The sequence below is a fragment of the Macadamia integrifolia genome, chromosome 12, assembly GCF_013358625.1.
Source record: "Macadamia integrifolia cultivar HAES 741 chromosome 12, SCU_Mint_v3, whole genome shotgun sequence".
Taxonomy (NCBI): Eukaryota; Viridiplantae; Streptophyta; class Magnoliopsida; order Proteales; family Proteaceae; genus Macadamia; species Macadamia integrifolia.
Window position 1 is genome coordinate 27021008 of NC_056568.1, and position 22139 is coordinate 27043146.

The window sequence follows — 22139 nt, forward strand, 5'->3', positions numbered from 1 at the left end:
GATTTATTTAGAGGAAACAACACTGATTTGGAATGTGGACTCCCTTAATAGGGTATGGTATAAAATGAGAAAAATTTGATGATGGTGAAGTGGGCCTTTCTTTTCTTTCTGTATCTTACCCCTTTTTCTAAGTTCAAATTCTTCATCAGAAGACTCACAGTGCTAACTAGGAATTTTCTTGTGTGGGTCTTGTTTGAGTTCTGCACATTCTCCCAAACACACATGCTTTTCTCCAGAGTTAAAGGTTAGCCCGGAATACCTGGAACTATCATGTATTTCTAAGGACTGACTTGGACTTTATAAGAGAGAGAGAGAGAGAGAGAGAGAGAGAAAACCTTTGAAGTTGGGTTAGTGAATGCCAACCTTATCTCTCCTTAAAAGGATTATTAAAGACAGAAAAAGACAACAATGGTTTCAGGGTTGCACCCAAAAAGAAACAAATGTTGAGGGGACCAATCTTTGCCCTAAGGTCTGCAATGGCAGGCCCTCCATTTGGAACCAATACAGCATGAGGGCTCTCTCTCTCTCTCTCTCTCTCTCTCTCGCTAAGTGGATTGTCCACTAATAAGGAAAACCAAGAACTTACAATTTTAAGGATACCCTTTTCACTTGGATGTCCAGAGAATGGTCCAAGATGAGTTTTGTCTTTGGTTTCATCTCTTGTGATGGATGAGTTTGAATAAACTATTTATATTGTCAAATCATAATCTAATAATAAAGACTAAAACTTTCTCCAAAACTCTAAACTGTTTGGTTGCAGAGGAGGCAAGGAATGTTAGTTAGTCTTCACTCTTCACTCTTCTTCACCCACTATGCCTTAATAAGACAAGAATGTGATCCATGAGAAGATGATTTTAAGGTGAATTTATATTCCACAATCCTTGTTTTAAACAACAAAGGTTAGATGTCTCTTCTGCAAAAGGAGATCACCATTGAAGAGAAGAGTTCAGGTGGACCAATAAGAGTGAGATATGTAGTCACTGTAGTCCAAAATTACATGTTGGAATGTTATGGTGGCGGTTGGACCACTTAGACCATAAGCTTTCAGACTCCAATAATTTAATAAAACCAAATCAGAATTCTCAAGAAGCTTGGCTTGTAGCACTAAAGCTCATAAGGTCCAAAATGTGGTGAATTGTAGTAGATTATAAACCAAGTCTGATCAGCCAGTGGATCCAGGTTTAAATTTAATCCCTCCTAATCTTGGGGGTGGTGGGTCTAGAACATTCTAGGAGTTGGGGAGCACTCCATGATAATTAAGAAACCATGAGATAAAGAACTAAGAAACCATGGGCTCTCTACCATGTTTAAGTACTTAATTCAAAAGCTTAATCTATTAGGTAGGGGTGTCAATTGGTCAATTTTAACCAGTTTTATTTCGATTTTAGTGTGAGAATGAGTGAAATCAAAACATGTTCTAATAAGGGTGCGGCGGTTTCAATTTGATCTTGGTTTATCATTAATATATTCAAAAGTATGAGGAAAAAAAATTACGTTTTTATGAATTTTGGGCTGGTAGCGGTTCTTATGGGTTATATTGATTTTGGTGCAGTCTAGTTTGGTTTGAGTCTCACAAAAACTCGGCCCGAAACATGATCCAATAAATTTATATCGGTTTTGGTTTTAGTTGGGTTGGGGTTCGGTTTTGCCAGTTTGGGTTAGGTTTTGACACCCTTACTATTAAATGAAGGAGTACAACCAGAATATGAAAGCATCTAAGGTCCCACAAATTTGTAGCTTAGAATTATTTCTAAAACTAATATTCACATCTTGCGCTTTTTTGGGGTGAAGTATATATCATAATTGTTGCCCTCTTCTGAGTAACCGTATACGTGTATTATTAACATAGTAGGTCTAATGGCTCTGGTGCCATATTGGGGGATTCGACCCCAAACCTTATGGGATTAGGTAGAAAGAGTTTCTCAAGTATATGAATACAATACAAACCTGAACGAACCAAGAACTCACTCCTCTCGAGACCTCGTAGGTCTAGAATTGGATGATGGCTCTTTATTGCCATTTTGTTCAATAATAAAACATGTGAATGCAATGGTTAAATTTAGGGTGTCAAATACGATGATTTTGTTCCCAAGGGGGCTAATCTCAAAACCATCATGTATACTTATTGGTTCGAAAACTAGGATCCACTAGACGGTCTGGTTTCAATTCCTATCTCTGGGGACTCAATCTCAAACGCTTAAATATAAGTGTTTCTTTATAACTACGACATAACTTGATTTCAATTCTTAACAATTTTGGACCCCCAAAGTATCAGACAATCAAATATAATACATAATCATTTACCAAAATAATAATAATAATACATAACCCTTAGTTTTTCTTTGTAATTACAACATAAACCTTATATAAATCATAACTACTAATTATTTGTTAACCCTAAATATGTAAATATGCATATTAAACCCGTTCGGAAACCCATCTCAAAATTGTTTCATCCTATTTAATAATCGATCCCAAAATTATCCCATTATGATGATGCCTTTGATAGACCTTTGAGAAATCCAGCCAATAAGAGATCGAAACGTAGGGATAGTGATACGATGGACCACTCGATACACTATTACGGAGTACTATGATCAGTCATAGTGACGACTATGCATGATCCCCACCAACACACGTGGATACTGTTTAAACAGTGATTAAGGGACCCACAATTTCTTATGTGTCAAGACCTGATTGCGGGAGGACAAATGATTGCTTGAGGGCCTTTCTGAAGTCGCTACGTGTCAGACACTGAGACGTAAATCGCGGAATATAGATAGATAGCGTGGGCAGTCTTGTTAGAAACAGTGAAACCGAATCTAATAGTTCTGGTCAAAGATAACGAATAGACTGATTCTGGATTGGACGGCTGAGAGAAAATCCAACATACCTTTCGTCCTGGTTTCTGGGGCACATCTATCGAGATCTATTCGTGTCTTACACCCAAGCGACACTACTTCGTTCAGATTCACATCTCCCACCCCCTGACCCCACCCAGCTTCTTGTGGACCCCGCCCCAGCTCTTCCCTCTCTCCTATTGCATCACCCTTCATGATTTGTCACGTGGCAATAAATTATATAGGGTAAGCTGTAAGGGATCTCAAAGGGTAAAGTTTAGGAAAGTGACTTGAAAATTAAGGTGTGTTGGGATTTTTTTCATTGGTTGGCTAGTGGAATCCTTTTGTGGTTCTCATGGTGTAGGAGACACTAGACCCACAAAGTAGGGATGTAAATGGGATAATCAAAATTCGAATTTTTAATCTACATCCATTTAGGAGTATTTGTATATGGTTAATGGGTATCAGAATTAAAATTCAAATTATTTAAAAATAATTATCTAATATGATTAAATAATCAATTAATAATTTTGAGGGTTCTTGAAGGTTTAGAGAACGAGGAAAAAGCTAAGATAACTTAAAAATATGGATAAAAAGCAAATTGTATTCATTGGGGAAGGAAGGTCCAAATTACAAAATCCAGAGAGTAAATAGATAATTAAAATTCCAAATTTGATCTGCATCCATATCCGATCAAAAAATATTTGGATCTGATTACATTCAATCCAAATTCGATCTGTATCCGATCCGTTTACATCTTTACCCTATTGGTGTTAATTGGTTCGGTTTCGGTGAATACGATGAGGTTCGATTCACATTCATTTGGTTGAAACCAAAACTGCACCATTTACTAAATGATTGCACTTTCTAAAACCGTAATTGTTTAGTAAATGGTTTCGATTCCACGGTTTTTAAACTGTGTCTATTTTACAGATTTAAACGGTTTTTATCGTGGTTTATTCTATACGGTTTCTAAACTGTGTCTATTTTACAGATTTAAACGGTTTTTATCGTGGTTTATTCTATACGGTTTCTAAACATTTAGTAATCAGCTCGCTAGATTATTCGCATGTTTACTAAAATTTGTTTTCGCTAATAAATGTTTCAATCTTGTATCAAATTAAACGAGACATTAAACAAAAAAGGATTTAACTCCATAAATACATAATAGGCGTAAATTATTCAATAGACAGTTAAATCCAATAGAAAGGGTGGCAAGAGTATATTCAGTGAATAGTGGTGAGAGGTGGCGCTATCTTTTCATGCCTGCACCAATCTAAGAATTTTGTGTCCAGAACTATTCGAGTACAAATTCTTAGAATAAAACTTTAAATATTTGTTTCGAACCTAAGATAAGCAAAAGGTCTTGCGCTCTATACCTAAGTATTCAAAACAAATCATATCTTTCATATGAAACCATCAATCTATCCCAATTTTCCCCATGAAGACATAAAGCTTACCTTTGGCAACTTTAAGGAAATTATTTTTAAACCATTGCATCTTTTTTTAAAATGTTCCAGTCTATTGAACTTCCATTGCACCCAAGGGGGTAGCCAAGTTGGCAAGGGACTTTTGTCTTAAAAAACGTGTGGTTCTGAATTCTACCCCTCTTACCTTCTCGGGGCCACTCACACGAGGGTGTTTAGTACTCTACACGGGACTAGTTAGGCCAAAGGCCTGAATACCCATTTACTTGCTAATGAACACCTAGATTCATTGTGGAAATAGTAACTGTTGCAGTTCAAAACATGAAGCCCATGAACCAAAAGGTCCACTGAGATCATTCTCACATACAAGCATAATAGAGAAACAAGGACCGTAGGAGACGTGACAACTCTCTCTTCATGTATTTAGTAGATAGATATTAGCCCTGATCAGGCGATTCCAGTCTTACAACATCGACTCATGTCCCTTAACTCACATGGGGCACCAACTGAGATGCCTCTACAAGAGTATCTAAACTTACAATAAACCCCTGGACAAAAAAGGGGGAGGAGCAAGACTAACTTCCAATTCCTTGCTAAGTAGAATAACAAAATTGGAACCTTGTTCCCAAATTTAGGGTAAAGAAATTAAAAACATGACCACACTGCTAAATAGGATGAAAACAAAGTGGAACCGACTGATCCTTTTCGTTTTGAAACAAGCATAAATAAACACAGCAGCTTTAAAGCTGGAGAAATGCGGGTTTACCTGAAGGGGCTTCCCATTGTGGTTATTAGGTATGAGAGGTGAAGACTATATGGGATTGCTATACCTTTCAAGGCCGGCTATAGCTTATTTGAGGTGAAAGAGTAGGTGATACTAGGATAATATGAACAAGGCTGATCAGACGAAGTCTGAACCATAGCTAGATTGGTTGACAGAACCTTAAGAACTAGGAACGAAGCCCTTATCTGGATCTAAGTTCCTGGGTGCAAGAAATAGTGAACATACCCAGTTTCATTAAAATTGACCCAGAGGAGGAACAATGAGGAATGCATTTTAGTTCTACTCAGCTTGAACTATGAGCCTCACCAGTTTGACCTGTGCTACTACCACTAGGGGGGACAGAACTCTGACCAGACTTTTGGACATTAGAATGAGGAAGAGTCCCACTCTTTGAGAAAATTGAACCAACTGAACCACTGGATGTCAGAAGATGGGATTCTGGATGAGATAGAGTCCTTGCTGGACCTGAAACAAATTCAGGCCGCAATTCTGAAGATGAAGACGAAGGAGCCAGAGTTGCCAGTGAAGACCCAATAGGGTAGGGAGCAACTGGCATATCAGCAAGAGAAGACGCAGATGGACTGTAGCTCAGTGTCCCCATTGAATGATCAAATTTGCATGTCGGTCCAAACTTGCATACCCCATTTTGTGCATAGAAAGTACAAGGTGGAGCCCCCTGCAATTCGAATAAGTAAATTTAGATGCAAAGTACAAACAATCATTACAACGCATTATTGTATAAAGATTAACAGAAAAATACATGAGAAACTATTACAAATTACAAATATTCCAAAAGCAGAAATCGAGGGTGCGCAACAAGAAGAGAGAACAAGTACCACATGCAGATGACCAGGCATTTGAACTAGGAAAGAATTGGATATAAAATATGTTTGAACATCAAAAAATAGATGAGAAATATATGCAACAAAAGGCAGAAGAACAAACAATTGCATTTCCAAGAACACATTAGTTAGGTCTTTGAATTAGGAACATATGTTTAGTTGTTTATTCACCACCTAATATCCATTTGGCATAAATAAGTGTTGTGCCTTGAAGTAAGGTGACAATGCACTAAGGCGACAGTTGCCCATACCCCAACTAGGCCACCTAGACACCTAGGCATTGCCTAGTGACAAGTGACAAGTGACAAGTGACAACTATGGCGTTGTTTGTGTCTTGTTGCGTTATTGTTGTAGAGCTTGTAGAAATCGAAACTTGAAACCCGAGTTTTATATGGATTGCGTTGCTTGGGAATCGCCAAATGTCCCAAAATCCCTCATTGGCTTTCCGATTCCTTTGCGAAGAACAAAATGATAAAGAGCAGGAACTCCAAAAACACAAAAATTTGTAAAAATAATTCTTCTTTGACAAGGTGATTATTAATATTCCAGATCATTGATTACTTAAGTAAATTTTCTGTAGGCGATTCTAGTGGGTTTCTAAAGAAGTACTTAAAAGGAGAGAAGTGTGAGGAAGGAGAAGTTGTTCAGAAACAATGGCAAATGATGGCGTGTGAAGGTTAATGGATTCTGTTTTCAAGAGGGTTCAGATGATTTTGCTTGAGATCATCATCTTCTTATTGGGATTTCAAGGCATAGTTTAAGAACTTAGCGAGATCTCACTGATATCTCGCTATTTGAAAATGGCGAGACGAGATGAGAGGCGACACATAAAATGTACAATATCTCAGTCCAGATCTCAGTGAATATCTCAGTCTTGACTCAACTCGAGACCAAATCACATGGGGTATATACATAATTTCGACTCTCAACTCGATCCAACTCGACATAACTTGACATCTCTCACCTAACTCGCCTTGCTGTGAAGAAAAGTGAGCTTTTGGTGGTTTTTCTTGCCAAATTCTCCTCTACAGTGTAGTTTAACAATTTCAATACTTGGAGTTTGGGATTATCACTTCATCATCAACCTTTGGAGATCCTTTCCTTCTCAAGAACGGTTTTAGGTAAAACAACTTCTCAAAACCATTATTTTCATAGAAACATGGTCAATAGTTGTTTGTCTTTATCATAGAATAGCCTAGGGTGAAGGGTCCGAAGACTACTTACATAGGGTACGAAGTCAAATTACCATTTTAGGTTGATTTTAAAAAAACTGATGTTTCCATTATGTTTAGAAGGCCTAAAAAAGAGTAAATGGCAAGTGTCAAAGGCTAAAAAGACCATATGGACACCGAGACTAATCACCGAGTTGACTAGGAAAAAATACAAGATCTCGGCGAGATCTCGAAATCTCTCTTTTTGGTTTAGCGAGACTAGGGGCGAGATCGAGATCTTAAACCTTGTTTCAAGGTCTTCAGACATAAGGTTGTTTGGTGTTTGATGTAATAGAGTTCGATCACAGTTGATGTAAGAAAGAATACCTAATGGTTCATGCTAAAATGGAAGACCACAGGGAAGAAAAGGTGGCAGTTTTTAAGAAGAAAAATCAAGAACCGGTGCTTACTGTCCAGATTCAAACCACAAACAACCAACGGTTCCGTATTTCTATTCCTCACCTAGCTCCGTTCAATCTCTCAATCTCCTTTCATCATAGATTTGGAAGAAATGATGATTCATGAATTGTACGCTTTTAGAGGCTACCATAGCAGTTGCTTCATCAAAAATGACGCCCTTAAATGTTGAAGCCCCTCTCAACAAGCTTCTTGATCTTGTTGCCAAGGTTTGCATTCACTGCTTGAAAAGGAAATTAGTGTTTGCTGTTTTCACAGTTCTCTGGGTTCTTGGAATCCTTCAATTTTAAGGAGTTAGCAGGGCTGAGGGGGATGAGGCGATAGAGGGGTTGCACCTGCTGCTCTGTTTGACTCAAGAACTTCATTGAGTTGCAGAGTTCGAAAAGCAGAAAAAGACATGGGGTTTTGGCTTAAGTTAAGCAATCCATGTTTCTACGGCTTTTGGCTCAAGTTGAGCCATTTATCTAAGCCAAGTCCCATGAATCGAAAGTGAAATTACTTAATTTGTCCCTATTTCAAATTCCTTGACAGAGGAAAAAACAGAGGTTACAAAATCTGTTGTAACCAGATTTGGTTTGATATGTAATTGTAGTAATATTTTTAACAATTCTAACATAAAATATATAAATGCCATATGTTCCACTAATGCTCCTTCGTCCATACTTAGGAGCCTTTCAAGTTCAGCACTCCAACAAACCAGTCGGACTCCATGGCACAATTTCTTTTTTCATTTAGTACAAACTCCAGAGCACAATGTGGTCACTAAGTTTGGATAATAATTCTTGTTACGAATCTATCTTTAGAAAGGAGACCTCTCCCCTGGGATTTTCCTAGTCCTATTAGGACTATCCTAGTCCTATTAGGACCGATTAGTTAGAGTTAGTTTCCTATTCTAATTTGTTATTTCCTATTTCTAGTAGGACTTGTAATAGTGTTAGTCTCTCTCTCTTCCCTTTAAATGGTATCAAAGCCTTGATCTCCATAGAAGAAATCGATCCAAGATTGTTCCTCCCTCATCAGTGACACCCTCTCCCTCCATCGCAGGTTGTTACTGGTTCCTCTGATGCGGATCCGGGTTCCAAAAGATTGAAATCGGATCGCTTAGGGCCCACACGAATGATAAAATATCTCAATTTAAAAATTGAGGGGCAATCTTGCAAATTCAGGAATATTCAAGCACTTAAAAGAGAAAAATAAATAGTAGGGTCAAACTGAAATAGAAAAAGTAAAAGAGGGGGTATTCTGGAATTACTAAATTAAGAAGGAATTACTAGAACACAATTTCTAAACAAGAGGCTTTCTGGTAATTAGAAATTACTATCCTTGTACTTTTAGGAAACCAGTCTTTCTTCCACCTTAGGTCATGATAGAACTAGGAAACCAGCGGCAATAGGAGAAAGCTTGCGATGGAGAACTTTGTCACCGCAGCTCGAATCACTTCCAGATTTCAGTCGAACAACCTGCCCTTCTGAAGGTATGACGATCAATAGCAATCTACCCAAAAGGTGAAGCAACAACTGAGAACCTGTAACACAAACCTGCCACTGGCGGTGACCTGCAGAACCAGCGATGATCCCTTGTAAGTTCTCACAGCAGGAGTCACTTTCAGGCCTGATATTCAAGGGTTTGGGTCGCCTTGGGGAGGGCTTCCTTCGACCAAAAGCTTGACCCAAACAACTCACACACAAAGGAGCTCGAAGCACCTCAGTAGGGCTGCAACTGTCGCCCAGAACAGGGGTTGGGAGAGAGAACCAACAAGAAGAAGAATGAAAAGAAGAACAGTGGGGAAAAGAAGAAGATGAAATAAGAAACAGTTCAGAAAAGAGAGAGAGGGAAACCACCCATGGCAGCCATCGTTTCCAACCAAAACATAATTCTCAAATTCATTCAAATCAGAGTTCTTCTCCATTACATGGCTATTTAAAGAAAATAATGACATAACATTGGAAGCTAATTAAAATGGAAACTAATCCTAAATAGCAACTGAAATAAAATCCAAGCTAAATAAAATACCACAAACTAATTTCTAAACCTAAAAAAGGAAAGTAGATAAGAAAATCCCAAATCAAAGAGATCTCTTCCATCGCCCAACTACATCAGCTCTCCCGGTCTTAAAAAAACTCGACTCCGTCGAGTTAGGTCATGCTCTCACAATACCCTTGTAAGTTGCTCGCTGAAGAGGTGACACGTATCTCGAAGCAAAAGATGGGAACATAACACCAAGAGGAGGGAGAGTAGGCTGACATGTCACTAGAGTAGGAGTCAGTCGACGACATGACATGTCTAATAATGCCTATGGCCTCATTAAGTATATACGACCTCCTTGCTTCACCTTGATGGTGTTCCGTGCGCCATCATAGAGAATTTCTGCATGTCGCTGACAAGGTCCCCCTAGAAGAATGTCGCAATGCGCCAATGGGGTGACCAAACATGTGACATGGTACTGTAACGGCCCAAACTGTAAGTGTACTCGAACAACTGCTGTGGCCTCTTCTCGAGTTGTGGGTACAAAACCTCGCACGTGAATCTTCTTGAAAAGTTGCTTCTGTAGAAGGATGTGTGCTCGAACAAATTCAATAGATATGAAGTTCGCTTCTGCCCCGGAATCAACAACTGTATGAACATCAGTAGGATAGGAACCATGCAAAAGAATACCCTTCTGTCTGAAGAGCAGAGCCTTGTCAACCAGTCTGTTTGAAAAGGATGAAAGACTAGTTGAATGAGCTACTACATCCTCGTCACCATAGTCGAACATATCATCTTCCTCGAGGGGATAAGGATATAAAGCAAATTCATCATCACTTTTCTCAATTGGTTGCTTCTTTACTGCATTCACAGAACAAGTCCTGTTGGAACACTTGTTGGAGTAGTGACCCTTCTCGCCACAACTATGGCATCTGATGTTCTTCAAGCCATCATTGTCCTTGAACTCTGACCTTTTTTCTTCAACTCTATGAGCTTCAGGCTTCTTTTCCTCCATACGTGGTGAAGGTCTATAAACTGAAGAAGTCTTGAGCATACCCCTCCAAAAAATGGACTTCTCTTCAGATGTCTTGGCATGAGTCGCTGCTATATCAACGGACCTGAAATCACTGTTAACCAACTCGAATCGGATCTCAGTACTTAGCCCACTAATATATCGCATCACCCGTTGTTGGTCTGTTTCCTGAAGTCGACACCTTGAAGACAGTTTGTGGAACTCAATGGTGTAGGAATCCACATCCTTGTTACCTTGTTGCAAGTTAAGCAGTTTATGGAACATCATCTTCTCATAATTAAGAGGAACAAATTTTTCAGTCAGAATCTACTTCATGACCTCCAAATTGGAAATGAGTCCAAGTCTTCTGACAAACCTTGCATGCAAAAATCCTGTAAAAAAATTGCCGGGTAACATCCCACCATGAATATACATACCCGATGAACTTGGTGAGAATGAGTTCACACTTTTTCTCGTCTAGGAGAGACATGCAAAAATCCTTTCAACTTTGGTAAGCCAGTCAAGAAATTCCTCAGGTCCCTTTTCACCACTGAACTCTAGAACCTTAACTTTGATGCCATAATCTCTGTAAAAAAATTGTCGGGTAACATCCTGCAGTATAACAGGATCATGTTGCACTCTGTGAGGTGTATCTTCAATCCGTAGGGCATTAAACTAAGGAGGTGGCGTAAATGGTCCTTCATTGACTCACATTTCAGACCTTCGCATAAAGGCAAGAATCTTAGCGAGGGCACCTTGAGTGTCGTCCATGAACTTGTTATATTTTGCTTCATTCTTCTCAACCCTGGCATTAGTTGCCTTTTGGTTCTCAAGCACCTCACGATACAACTTGTGCAACTCAACATTGGTGATGTGACCAGTTATGGTTAGAGAGGGCAGAAAATTTGCTCTGATACCACTTGATGCGGATCCGGGTTCCAAAAGATTGAAATCGGATCGCTTAGGGCCCACACGAATAATAAAATATCTCAATTTAAAGGTTGAGGGGCAATATTGCAAATTCAGGAATATTCAAGCACTTAAAAGAGAGAAAAATAAATAGCAGGTTCAAACTGAAATAGAAAAAGTGGTATAAAGATCAATAGGAGAAAGCATGCGATGGAGAACTTTGTCACCGCAACTCGAATCACTTCCAGATTTTAGTCGAACAATCTGCCCTTCTGAAGGTAAGAAAATCAATAACAGCCTACCCCAAAGGTGAAGCAACAACTAAGAACCTGTAACAAACCTGCTACTGGCGGTGATCGACAAAACCAATGATGATCCCTTGTAAGTTCTCACAGCAGGAGACACTTTCAGGCCTAATATTCAAGGGTTAGGGTCGCCTTGGGGAGGGCTTCCTTCGACCAAAAGATTGACCTAAACAACTCGCACACAAAGGAGCTCTAAGCACCTCAGTAGGGCTGCAACTGTCACCCAAAATAGGGGCTGGGAGAGAGAACCAACAAGAAGAATGAAAAGAAGAACAGGGGGAAAAGAAGAAGATAAAATAAGAAACAGTTCAGAAAAGAGAGAGAGGGAAACCACCCATGGCAGCCATCATTTCCAACCAAAACATAATTCTCAAATTCATTTAAATCTGAGTTCTTCTCCATTACATGGCTATTTAAAGAAAATAATGACATAACATTGGAAGCTAATTAAAAATGGAAACTAATCCTAAATAGCAACTGAAATAAAATCCAAGCTAAACAAAATACCACAAACTAATTTCTAAACCTAAAAAAGGAAAATAGATAAGAAAATCCCAAATCAAAGAGATCCCTTCCATCGCCCAATTGCATCATCCTCCTTTTAAGCTCTACGACTTTTTAGAGGTGGTGGTTTCATCTCCTAGTTGATGGATTTTTGAATGAATGATTGATTAGCTACAATCAATCATATGGTGTGAAGTATTAACTCAAAAGTATTTGTTAGAGGTTGCTGGTTTGGTTTTCTGGTTTGAAGATTGAAGTATACAAGTAGTTGGAAAAATCGATCAAAGCTATTGGGGTTTTGGTACACTGCCAAAAATCGATTTTGGTCATATCTCCCTATTCAGAACTCAGATTGAAAATCCCTTTTGGAGATTTTCTTCATCACCCTCCCAGTAACATTCGATCCAAGTTTCTGCTTCATTGGAGCCCTATATATCAAATCACAGGCATTCCTAATTTTGCCCTAATAAGACTTTTACAATTTGGTTTATATCCTTCATTATTTGATTTTCTTGGTGGAATTTTTTCTGAAGATTCAAGTTGTTAGGATTGATCAGTTGCATAAGATCAATTGATAGTGTGATTTGTCCTCTGATTCTCCATTCTTTGTAACTCAACCATTGTTCTCTGGTAATTCTCTTTACATGTTACTTCAATGGCTGACAGCCTGACAATGAGCCAAAGACTGTTGTTACTGAAGTGATATCCTTATCCTCTCATAGAATTACAGAGAAGAAACTTGCAGGAGTTGCCAATTTTCAATAATGGAAGAAAATTGTACAGTTGGCGTTAACTGGTCGTGAACATCATCTTACAAAGGTGAGGCCTGCTAAGGATGTTAAGTGGGACATTGTTGATACACATATTTTGGGACTGCTATTGAACTCGATGGATAATATTGTGAAGGAGTTGTAGAATTATCTGAATATTCTCTATTCTGGACAGAACAACCTTTCTCGCATCTATGAACTATCTCAGGATTTTTATAGGGCTGACCAGAATTTGATGTTGTCAAGAGAATGTATGAGGAGTTAAACTCCCTACTTTCGATCAATAGTGATGTCATGAAGATGCAGAACTAGTGAGAGCAACTCACAATTACGGGGTTTTTAGGTGGTCTTGGATTAGAATTTGATGTTAAATCTCAGGTTCTTGGAGGTGACACTGTAGCCTCTCTTGCAAACACTTTTTCTCAAATCTTAAATGTAACTCGAGAGAATTCTCATGATCCTGCACCTACACCTGCGGACAGTTCTGCTCTTGTATCTCAGAATAATAATCGAGATAAGGAAAATAGTACCACTGGCAGTGGAAATAGTAAGGGGTAATCCACTGGTACTTCAGATGGTTCAAGGACAACATGAACATTGTGGTAAACTAAGACATATCCAATGCTTTTGTTGGGAACTTTATGGCAAACGTCCTTAAAAGCAGTTTTTCAATTCAGCAACAGTTACTGAATCTTCTCATCTTGGACAATCTGAAGGTAAAATGGTCAAGATGACAGATGAAGAATTTGCACGGTCTACTCAGTCTCAAACTCTGTCTCCTCAGCCTTCTACTACTACTTTTGTCCAGACATGTAATGCTACATGTTTTTCTTCCTCTTCCCGACCCTGGATAATTGATTCAGGAGCATCAGATCATATGCCTGGTATGTCAGGTATTTTCTCCTCTTTCAAAGAGTCTTCTGCTACTGTCACGTTAGCCAATGGATTTGTTGTTAAAGTTGAAGAGCCTGGAAATATTCATCTTAAATATTCTTCTTTGTCATTATCGTTTGTTCATCAATTACCAAATCTCCTTTTAACCTTTTATATGTGAGTAAGTTTACTCAAGCTTACAACTGTTCCATTACCTTTTCTCTTGATTTCTGTGTCTTTCAGGATCTTACAACGAAGAAGACGATTGGTAGGGGTCGTAGAGTTGGGGGACTTTATCTTTTTTAAGACAATTTTTTAGCCATTGCATGTTCAAGTGTTCTCAACCCCCAATCAAATCTATTGTCAACTTGGTCATCCATCTTTGAAAAGTTTACGGAATCTTGATTCTCGTTTTTGTTTTATTTTTAGTTTAAATTGTGAGTTGTGTCAATTTGAGAAGCTTCATCGTATTAAGTTATTCACCTAGAGTCGATAAACGGGTTGCAAACCCTTTTTTATTGGTTCATTCGGATGTATGGGGTCCTTGTCCCATTACTTCCAAATTAGGTTTTCACTATTTTGTTACGTTTGTTGATGACTATTCAAGAGTTACCTAGATTTATATAATGAAACATCATTTTGAGTTGTTCTTTATTTTTTGTACATTTGTTGCTGAAATTCAAAATCAGTTTAATATAACTAACAAAGATTAGCGAAGTGATAATGCCAATGAGTACTTTTTTGCCCCCTTTTCTCAGTTTATGGCTAGTTATGGTATGATACATCAATCCTCCTGCTCAGACATATCCCAACAAAAGGTGTTGCTATGAGGAAACAATATGCATCTGATGGAGGTTGCTTGGTATCTTTTATGATATAAAGGTGTCCAAACTATTTTAGTCAAATGCAGTTAACTGCTTGTTATCTTCCATGTGATACCTTGTTCCTAGATCAATTTTGTCGAATGGTGAACATTATTGATCCTCTTATGGTTCATTATTGGTTCTAATTTTTCCGGGGTATCATGAGTCCTACTGTTAAGATTCCTATACACAAGTTTGAGACTGATCCAAGCCCTTGTAAGTGGTGGTAAGTAAAGACTTTTCCAACTTTGGTAGTTGGAAGGAGTGGATTTTCCTACCCCACCTTTAATAAGTGAGGACTTTCCAACTTTGGTAGTTGGTAGGTGAGGACTTTCCTAATCCATCTTTAATAAGTGAGGACTTTCTACTCTTGTTAGGTGAAAGGTAGGTATACGTCTTTGCAATGTTTTGGTGGGTTGGTCTTATAGATAGGGACCAATTGTAAGCATTTAGTCCAAGGGAGTTATTCCCCCCTTGTCTCCTTTTAGAATGTAAAAGTAACTTCTAAACAGATATAGAAGCAAGGTTGGCATCAAAGGGTGACGCTACTGTCGAACTCTGAGTAGAGGTGACATAGTGTTAGATGGGAGTTGTTGAGCCCACTCTAGCCTAACATGTTTTGCCCAACATGTATTGATATATGATTTTGCTCACCACAGTGTCTATGTTGACACATGACTTGATTTGATGGATGTCACCTCCCTTGACCACCATCACAACCTCTCGCACCCCATAAACCACGACCTCTACCAGGAAAATCAATACCACAAACGCGACTGCCACTGTTTGAAACAAGTGCTGAATTATCCATGGAGGAAGTCAAGTCAATTTGGTGAAGGAGGGAGACACATTGCGTTGAATCTAATGGAAAGCCTCATTACTGGATGTAATTTTCTTGTTTGCATGATGTATTCTGGCTGTTGATGGGTTAAAGATCATAGTCTTAACCAGACAAAAATTTAGCAACTAAGAATTCAGCATGTTGGGACTTCAAAATTTCAATATCAATAGACAAAGGTTGATATATGTTGAGTTCCTCCCACATGCCCTTAAAGTAACTGTAGTAGTCACCAACATATTTTCCATTCTGCCAGGAGAAATTTTTTCATATAAATAAAATACTCTGGCCGTGCTTTGTTTTGAGAGAAACCCTCTTTGAGATCGTCCTAGACACCCTTAGTTGTGGTATGGAACATGACATTGACAGCCATGGAAGGCTCTGTCCGCTATCCATTCAGGTTACTCATTAACAGCCGTAGAAGGTGGTGGCTTAGTAAAAAATCTATTTTCCTCTTCGCGGTGATATAAACCCTAGGTCCCTAATTGTCTGTGCATAGAGAAGATAGTTGGATGCAACACAAAGCTTGATAAGCGTCATTTTGAACAGTAACAGTGCCCGCTGGGGTTTTGAGTCACCCGTGATGTGTATGAGATGATAACCAGCAGCAGTATATCACAGAAAAGAGAACAAATAGGTCACCCATATTCTAGGTTTACACTTGGTATATCTTGAACTGTACAGATAATAACCAGCTACCACAATATATAGAAATCGATGCGCTTGAAGATAGAAAGCCACGACAATATATAAATCCAATTGCCACTTGCCAGATGATAACCACCAAAAATAAAATTGTATCGAGATCTTGAATGGACTTAGAAGAGAGTTAATATCGCAGGAGGAGTTATAGCATAGATGAGCCTGATATTGGTATCAAAGAACCCTAGAATAGAGACCAGTGATTCCCCAAAATATCACTTGTTTTATTAGGAGTAAATCTAGGGTTGGGTTGTATATGTGTTGGGTCTTCAGTCCATTTGGTTTTGTTTGTAATATATCTATTTTATGAGCATGCACTAGGGGCATTATGGCTGCATATAGGATTAGTTACTATGGTTTATTTGTTTTGGTCTAGTAGCAGTTTGATTCATTAGTTGAACCAACCATGAGGTAGTCAGCATGTCTCTCCATCAAGAGATGAATTAAATCAGTTACGAGAACGGATTCAGCAAATAAATACATCTAAATATACTGCTACTATTGCTCGTTAAAGAAACTAACTAATTTAAGTAACTAAATACTAACTTGTTCACTAAGAAACTAACATAAGACCATAAAGGACTCTTCTAAAAGACTAAATCTGACTTTGACTACTTGTTAACAAAGAAACACAAAAACCGGGGGGGGGGGGGGGGGGGGGACCAAATTACTGTTCACGGGTACTGTTCACGTGAACAGTAATTTATGGTTTTGTGTTGGCTTGATGGGCCAACATTGGGGTTGCCTGGTCTGGTTTGATGGAACCAGCAGCCCCCTTCTCTTGCAGGCTCGATCTACATCAACATTATTACCATGTACCTCTATCAGCATGACAAAAGAGTAAAATGTTAACACCATCTGGCAACAAAGTTCATTAAACCAACCAAAATCTTGAAATCCATGTATTATTGCGTCCTAGTATTTTCAACCAAAGGAAAATACTCGGACAACATTGGTATGTGCAATTTAAAGAAGGTCGCATCTTCTCAAATATTTGCATCAATGGATTCAAAACTGGTTTTGCCTAAAAGCCATGTCAAGTTAAGAGCATGAGAAAATGTTTTTTTGGTTAAAAAACCATGAATGAGAATTATGCCTAATAGCATGAGAACATGTTATTTCCTCATATTCTTAAGGTGCCTCCAAGTTCCACTACATCACCCACCCCACCAATCACAAGCACCTGGTTTTGCATAAAATTATGTTAATCAAACAATGTTAGTAATTCAGCCATTACACTAATATGGATTTGTCTTCAAAACTGGAGCAATGTGTGTGTGGACAATCATTATACTGTAATAAGTCCTCCAAAAAATCACCTTCAACCATTCTGATTTGAGAAAAGCGACATATAGTAGAAGAACACTAAAGCAAAGGCAAATCAGTCACCATTTTCTAAATGCCACTTTAACTCCGGAAGAAACCATTTAGTGAACTGATAAGATGGAGGTAAAATCGAAACCTTGCTCCCACTCCACCATCTAACCCAGAAAACCCTTCCCAAAAAAATACACACACACAAAAGCAAATAGCTAAAATTGGGTTAAAGTCCATCCACACCCACCCCCACCCCCACCCCCACCCCCACCCCCACCCCCACCCCATTCTCCTTTTTTTATTTTTGCACCAGATGAAAGCAAAGGACAGCAAGAAAAAGACTTCCTGAAATGTTAATTCGAAAAAACAAATCACTGCAATGCGAAAGGATTTTCTCCTAAACACCAACTATTGAATGAATACTCAAGCAAAAATTAACAAGAAATTACAAATCAAAATAAAATAAACACCAAGAAGAACTATAATGCAGCATTGCAGCATCTGAAAACACAAGTTCAGCAGAAACATCAAGACCAAAAACCCCATGGAACTCGGTTGGCAAGGACCAACACCTCAAAATTAAGAGGTCATGAGTTCAATGCTCCTCCAGGCCCACCGAGGAAAAAAAAGAAACATCAGACCAAATTGAGCTCCAGCTGGAGAGTTATTGATTTAATTTTTTTTAATTTCACAAAATTGCACTGGAATCTCACAACCAAGAAACTGCAAACAGGTGCACAGCATAAATGGTACACAAAAAATTTTATACTCACATGGTTAGAACCAACTTAGAAACTTCTGTCGCATGAACCACATTTATATGATATACTTGCTTAGAATTTTTGCTAATCTTCCAATTCCCTAAATTCACTTGATAGATTCAAATGTAACCTTCAAATATTATGTTACAAGTGGTGCGTTAATCTTGCATTGCATGGAAAATAATTCCTCATCTACAAGGCATTTTAGATTTTCTACCCATAAAAAAAAAAGAAAAGGGAATTTTAGACTAGGAATGGCATCCAAAACCAAGTCCCAAAATTTGCAAAGAACAGCATGAAGGACAACAACATCTGTACCAAAACCAACACTCAAGTCCCTCTGGGGACCAAATTTATAAAAACTTCCTGCATCTGAAATTGTAAGCTACAATTGAGATACTTGAACAAAAAGGAATGCAGAAATTGGAAAGGCATAATTTGATTCTATAGCTGGGTCATTACTTTAATATGGTCGTCAAATAACATAGAAAATTATTAAAATGAAAATACATGTTTCAAACCTATTTGTGGTGGGAATTCTTAGTCGCAAGGAAACAAATAATTCAAACTCAATAAAAGAAAAAAACAAAGTGTTATTCAATGAAGCACATACCGGACGTAAAGGGAGACCAACAGGGCTAAGGAAACAATTTGTTCTTGGTGTAATCCATTTCCGCGGATGATGATATCTACATGAGGAACCAAATTTACATTCTCCGGTTCTCACGTAATACTGGCATTCAGGTTGGCCAGGTCTTTCCGGATATATGAGTTCCTTCCGACTGTTGCTAGAAGAGTCAGCAGAGGAAGGTAATGTTTGGTAAGGTCCTGGATATGCAGCTGCTGAGGGAGACAGCTGTGCTACCGCATAAATTGGACCTGCTCCAACAGTTGGTTGAGTGGTAGGGGATGCTACTGCGCTAACAGGACCCTGCTTCAGGTAGACCAACAACCAATAAGAGATGCTAAATTTCCAGTGAATAAAGTTACCACGAAAGAAAAAAAAAAAGTGAGAGTTTTTGTTCACATACAGGATAAGGATTAAAGCCTGGAACTGGTACCATCCCTGAAGGAAGCAGCATAGGGCCATAAGCCCCTTGCACATATGAACCAGTTAACAGTGGAGGCCTAGCGACTTGCCAGCTGGTTGTCCCTCCCCCAATCTGGTGAGGAGAGTGAGCGGAAGGAGACTGCACCATCGGATAAAATGGAGATGCAGATGCTGCCATTGATACACCAGCCGGTTGTGGGTGATGGAATTTACAGGTCCTACCAAACTTGCATTGCCCTGTCTTCATGTAGTAGGAACACTCCTTCTCTCCCTGTCACAATTAAACTCAGTTTGAGCTATTTCAACCATGCAATTTTCTGGATTTTCCAATTTGTTACAGGGAAAAATGAAAAAGACTCAGAGATGAAGGAATTCAAACCGGACGCAGTGGGAATCCATAATAATTTAGTGATACAGGGCTCACTGATCCACCGCCATATCTTGGATGGTGGTACTTACAGGAAGCACCAAATTTGCAAGTCCCAGTCTTCAAATAATACTGCACATTACAAGCAACAAAAATGTAATCATTAATTCCAAAAAAGGCTACGCATTCTGTACAATAAAGAAACAAACCAAATAGAAGTGGACCGACAGCTATTTCGTAAATCTCCATCAGCAAATACCATGCCTCGACTTGTTTAAATTGTGTAGAAGGAGTCAAGCATTAGACTGCATTCAACACTCAGATAATAGTTAGCCAACAAGACTAGCAGAGTACCTGGCACGCAGGGTGGCCCACCCTCTCTGGATAGTCCCCTCCTCCGGGTCTCACAGATCTCAAAACCTGACCAATGTTCATTTTTCCAAATTAATTGAAGAATACCCACATTCCAGTCACATTCTAAGTATAACTAATCATGCTCAGTGACCCAAAACTAAAGATTGTAACAACAATCCCGGGAAGGAGAATTAGGTTTTCCCCACAGCAACACCACCAATCTAAGACCTTCAAAGTGCTCAAAATTTGAGCAAAAATCATCATTCATAAAATCAACATGAACAAACACTCATAATTGCGAACAATACAAGATCAAACCAAGTTGTGGACCAATCCGCACTGTAGCCCTAAACTGTGCATAATGGGAACGGAAACAAACGGTGATTGCAAGAGAGTTACCGTACTACGATCGCGAGGGTGATTGAAACGACACCTGGAACCATAACCACAGGATCCGGTACGCATGTAGTAGACACATTCGGGCTCCCCGGGCCTCTCTGGGTACAAGTCCCTGCTGCTTCCTAATCCCAATTGCCACATGGACTCTACATTCTCAGAATCAAAGTTTCAGGAAACAAAACAATTCAAACTATCAAAAAAACCTCGACATTCTCATGAACCCTAATAACTGAACTCCCATAACACAAATTCACAAACAGAATGAGATGAAACTGAAGAGGAAACAAAGAAAAAGCGAGAAAATGAAGGTGAGAATCACCTTCGAGCCCTGTTTCCGCACCCGGAGAACTCCAGTAAACAGCCGGATCTGGCTGGTTGCCTTCCATGGATGGGTTGCGACCGTACAGCTCCATTTGGTTTCTGTACATAGAATTTACAGTGTAAAGTGAAGGGGTTTGGGGGTTCTAGATTGTTCAAGAATCTTCTGTGCTATCCGATCGAGTGGGAGCTTCCGAGCAGAGAAAGTTCCAAGTCCCGAGGCCCGACCAACGCAGGTAGAGAGAGAAAGAGAGATATGAAAGAGGGACTAAGACGAATGTCGCGAGACCGGGAAATGTTTCGCCTTCTTTGTTCTCTCTCTCTCTCTCTGCCGTCTGTCTGTGTTCTGGTTTCACACACACTTTTCTCTCTCTCTTCTCTTCCCCCGTTTTCAAGGCTTTTGATCTCTGTCTCTCTCTCTCTCCTCTTTCTCTCTCTAGCTCTCTTTTCGTCTGTTTGTTTTTATACCCGCCAAAGAAAGAGGAAAGGTTGCATTAAATAAAGCAACCGGAAACTGGAATGGTTTGTTCGCGGAAAAAAATACCATAAAAAAATTAAATTGAGGGTGGATAGGTATGCTATCAGTATACGATAAACTGTTTATCAAATAGTATCAATGACGATGTCAAATAAGATATCATACAAAAAGGATAGTCAGTCATTTCAAGATGGCGAAGAAAGAGAGAGAAAGAGAGACAATGGGTGCTTGTATCATTTGATTTAATTCCAATTATTAAAATTGAACTCGTGAGGAATCACTTAAAATCCGAATCATTTCGCATTCAACTTAGTTTTATTGACTTTTGTTCAGTTTTTTCATTATTCGATTCACATGTGATTTGTAGTGCAGTTTGGAAAACATTTTGCAATTATGATTGTAAAGTGTTCACCTTTGTATATTTTGATTTGATTCTTTTTATACTTGATTTGAGATCATGAATAAATAAGTTTAGAATAACTAAAACTAAACATCTTAAAATATATTTTGGATTCTCTTACTTTACATTCTAGCATATTAAAAAGACGCCTTAAAAATGCTGAAATACGGTTTATTATAAACACAGAACCAGCCTTTGCTTGAACTTACATAATGTTTTACTAGAAAATTGATTTTATTTGGTTCGATTTTAATGGTTTTCATTTGATCCAATTTACCAGTTCTTATTCAGTTTAAAGCCATTAATTTTCTAGTACAGTTCATAACCGAACCGGAAAGAGAACCTATGAGATCAAAATAAAATCATTTCTCTATAATTAGGTTCGATCATAAATGGTCGGATCTGATCCCATTTTATCACCATTATGGGATA

General features: G+C 38.7%; 1 protein-coding gene across 2 annotated transcripts; it reads right to left on the bottom strand.

The window, feature by feature from the left end:
• Positions 1-4664: 4664 nt before the first annotated feature.
• Positions 4665-21260, bottom strand: LOC122058268 (zinc finger CCCH domain-containing protein 32-like). 2 transcript variants are annotated; one of them, XM_042620879.1, is made up of 7 exons: positions 20831-21260; positions 20512-20633; positions 20113-20178; positions 19771-19890; positions 19372-19662; positions 18954-19271; positions 4665-5727 (listed from the first exon to the last, which is right to left on the bottom strand). In XM_042620879.1, exons 1-7 carry the CDS (start codon positions 20937-20939, stop codon positions 5335-5337), a joined length of 1419 nt encoding a protein of 472 aa, XP_042476813.1. In that variant the 5' UTR covers positions 20940-21260; the 3' UTR covers positions 4665-5334. The 2 variants fall into 2 exon arrangements, with proteins under 2 accessions (XP_042476813.1, XP_042476812.1); XM_042620878.1 differs by having other exon boundaries at positions 20512-20657.
• Between the last annotated feature and the right edge of the window lie 879 nt (positions 21261-22139).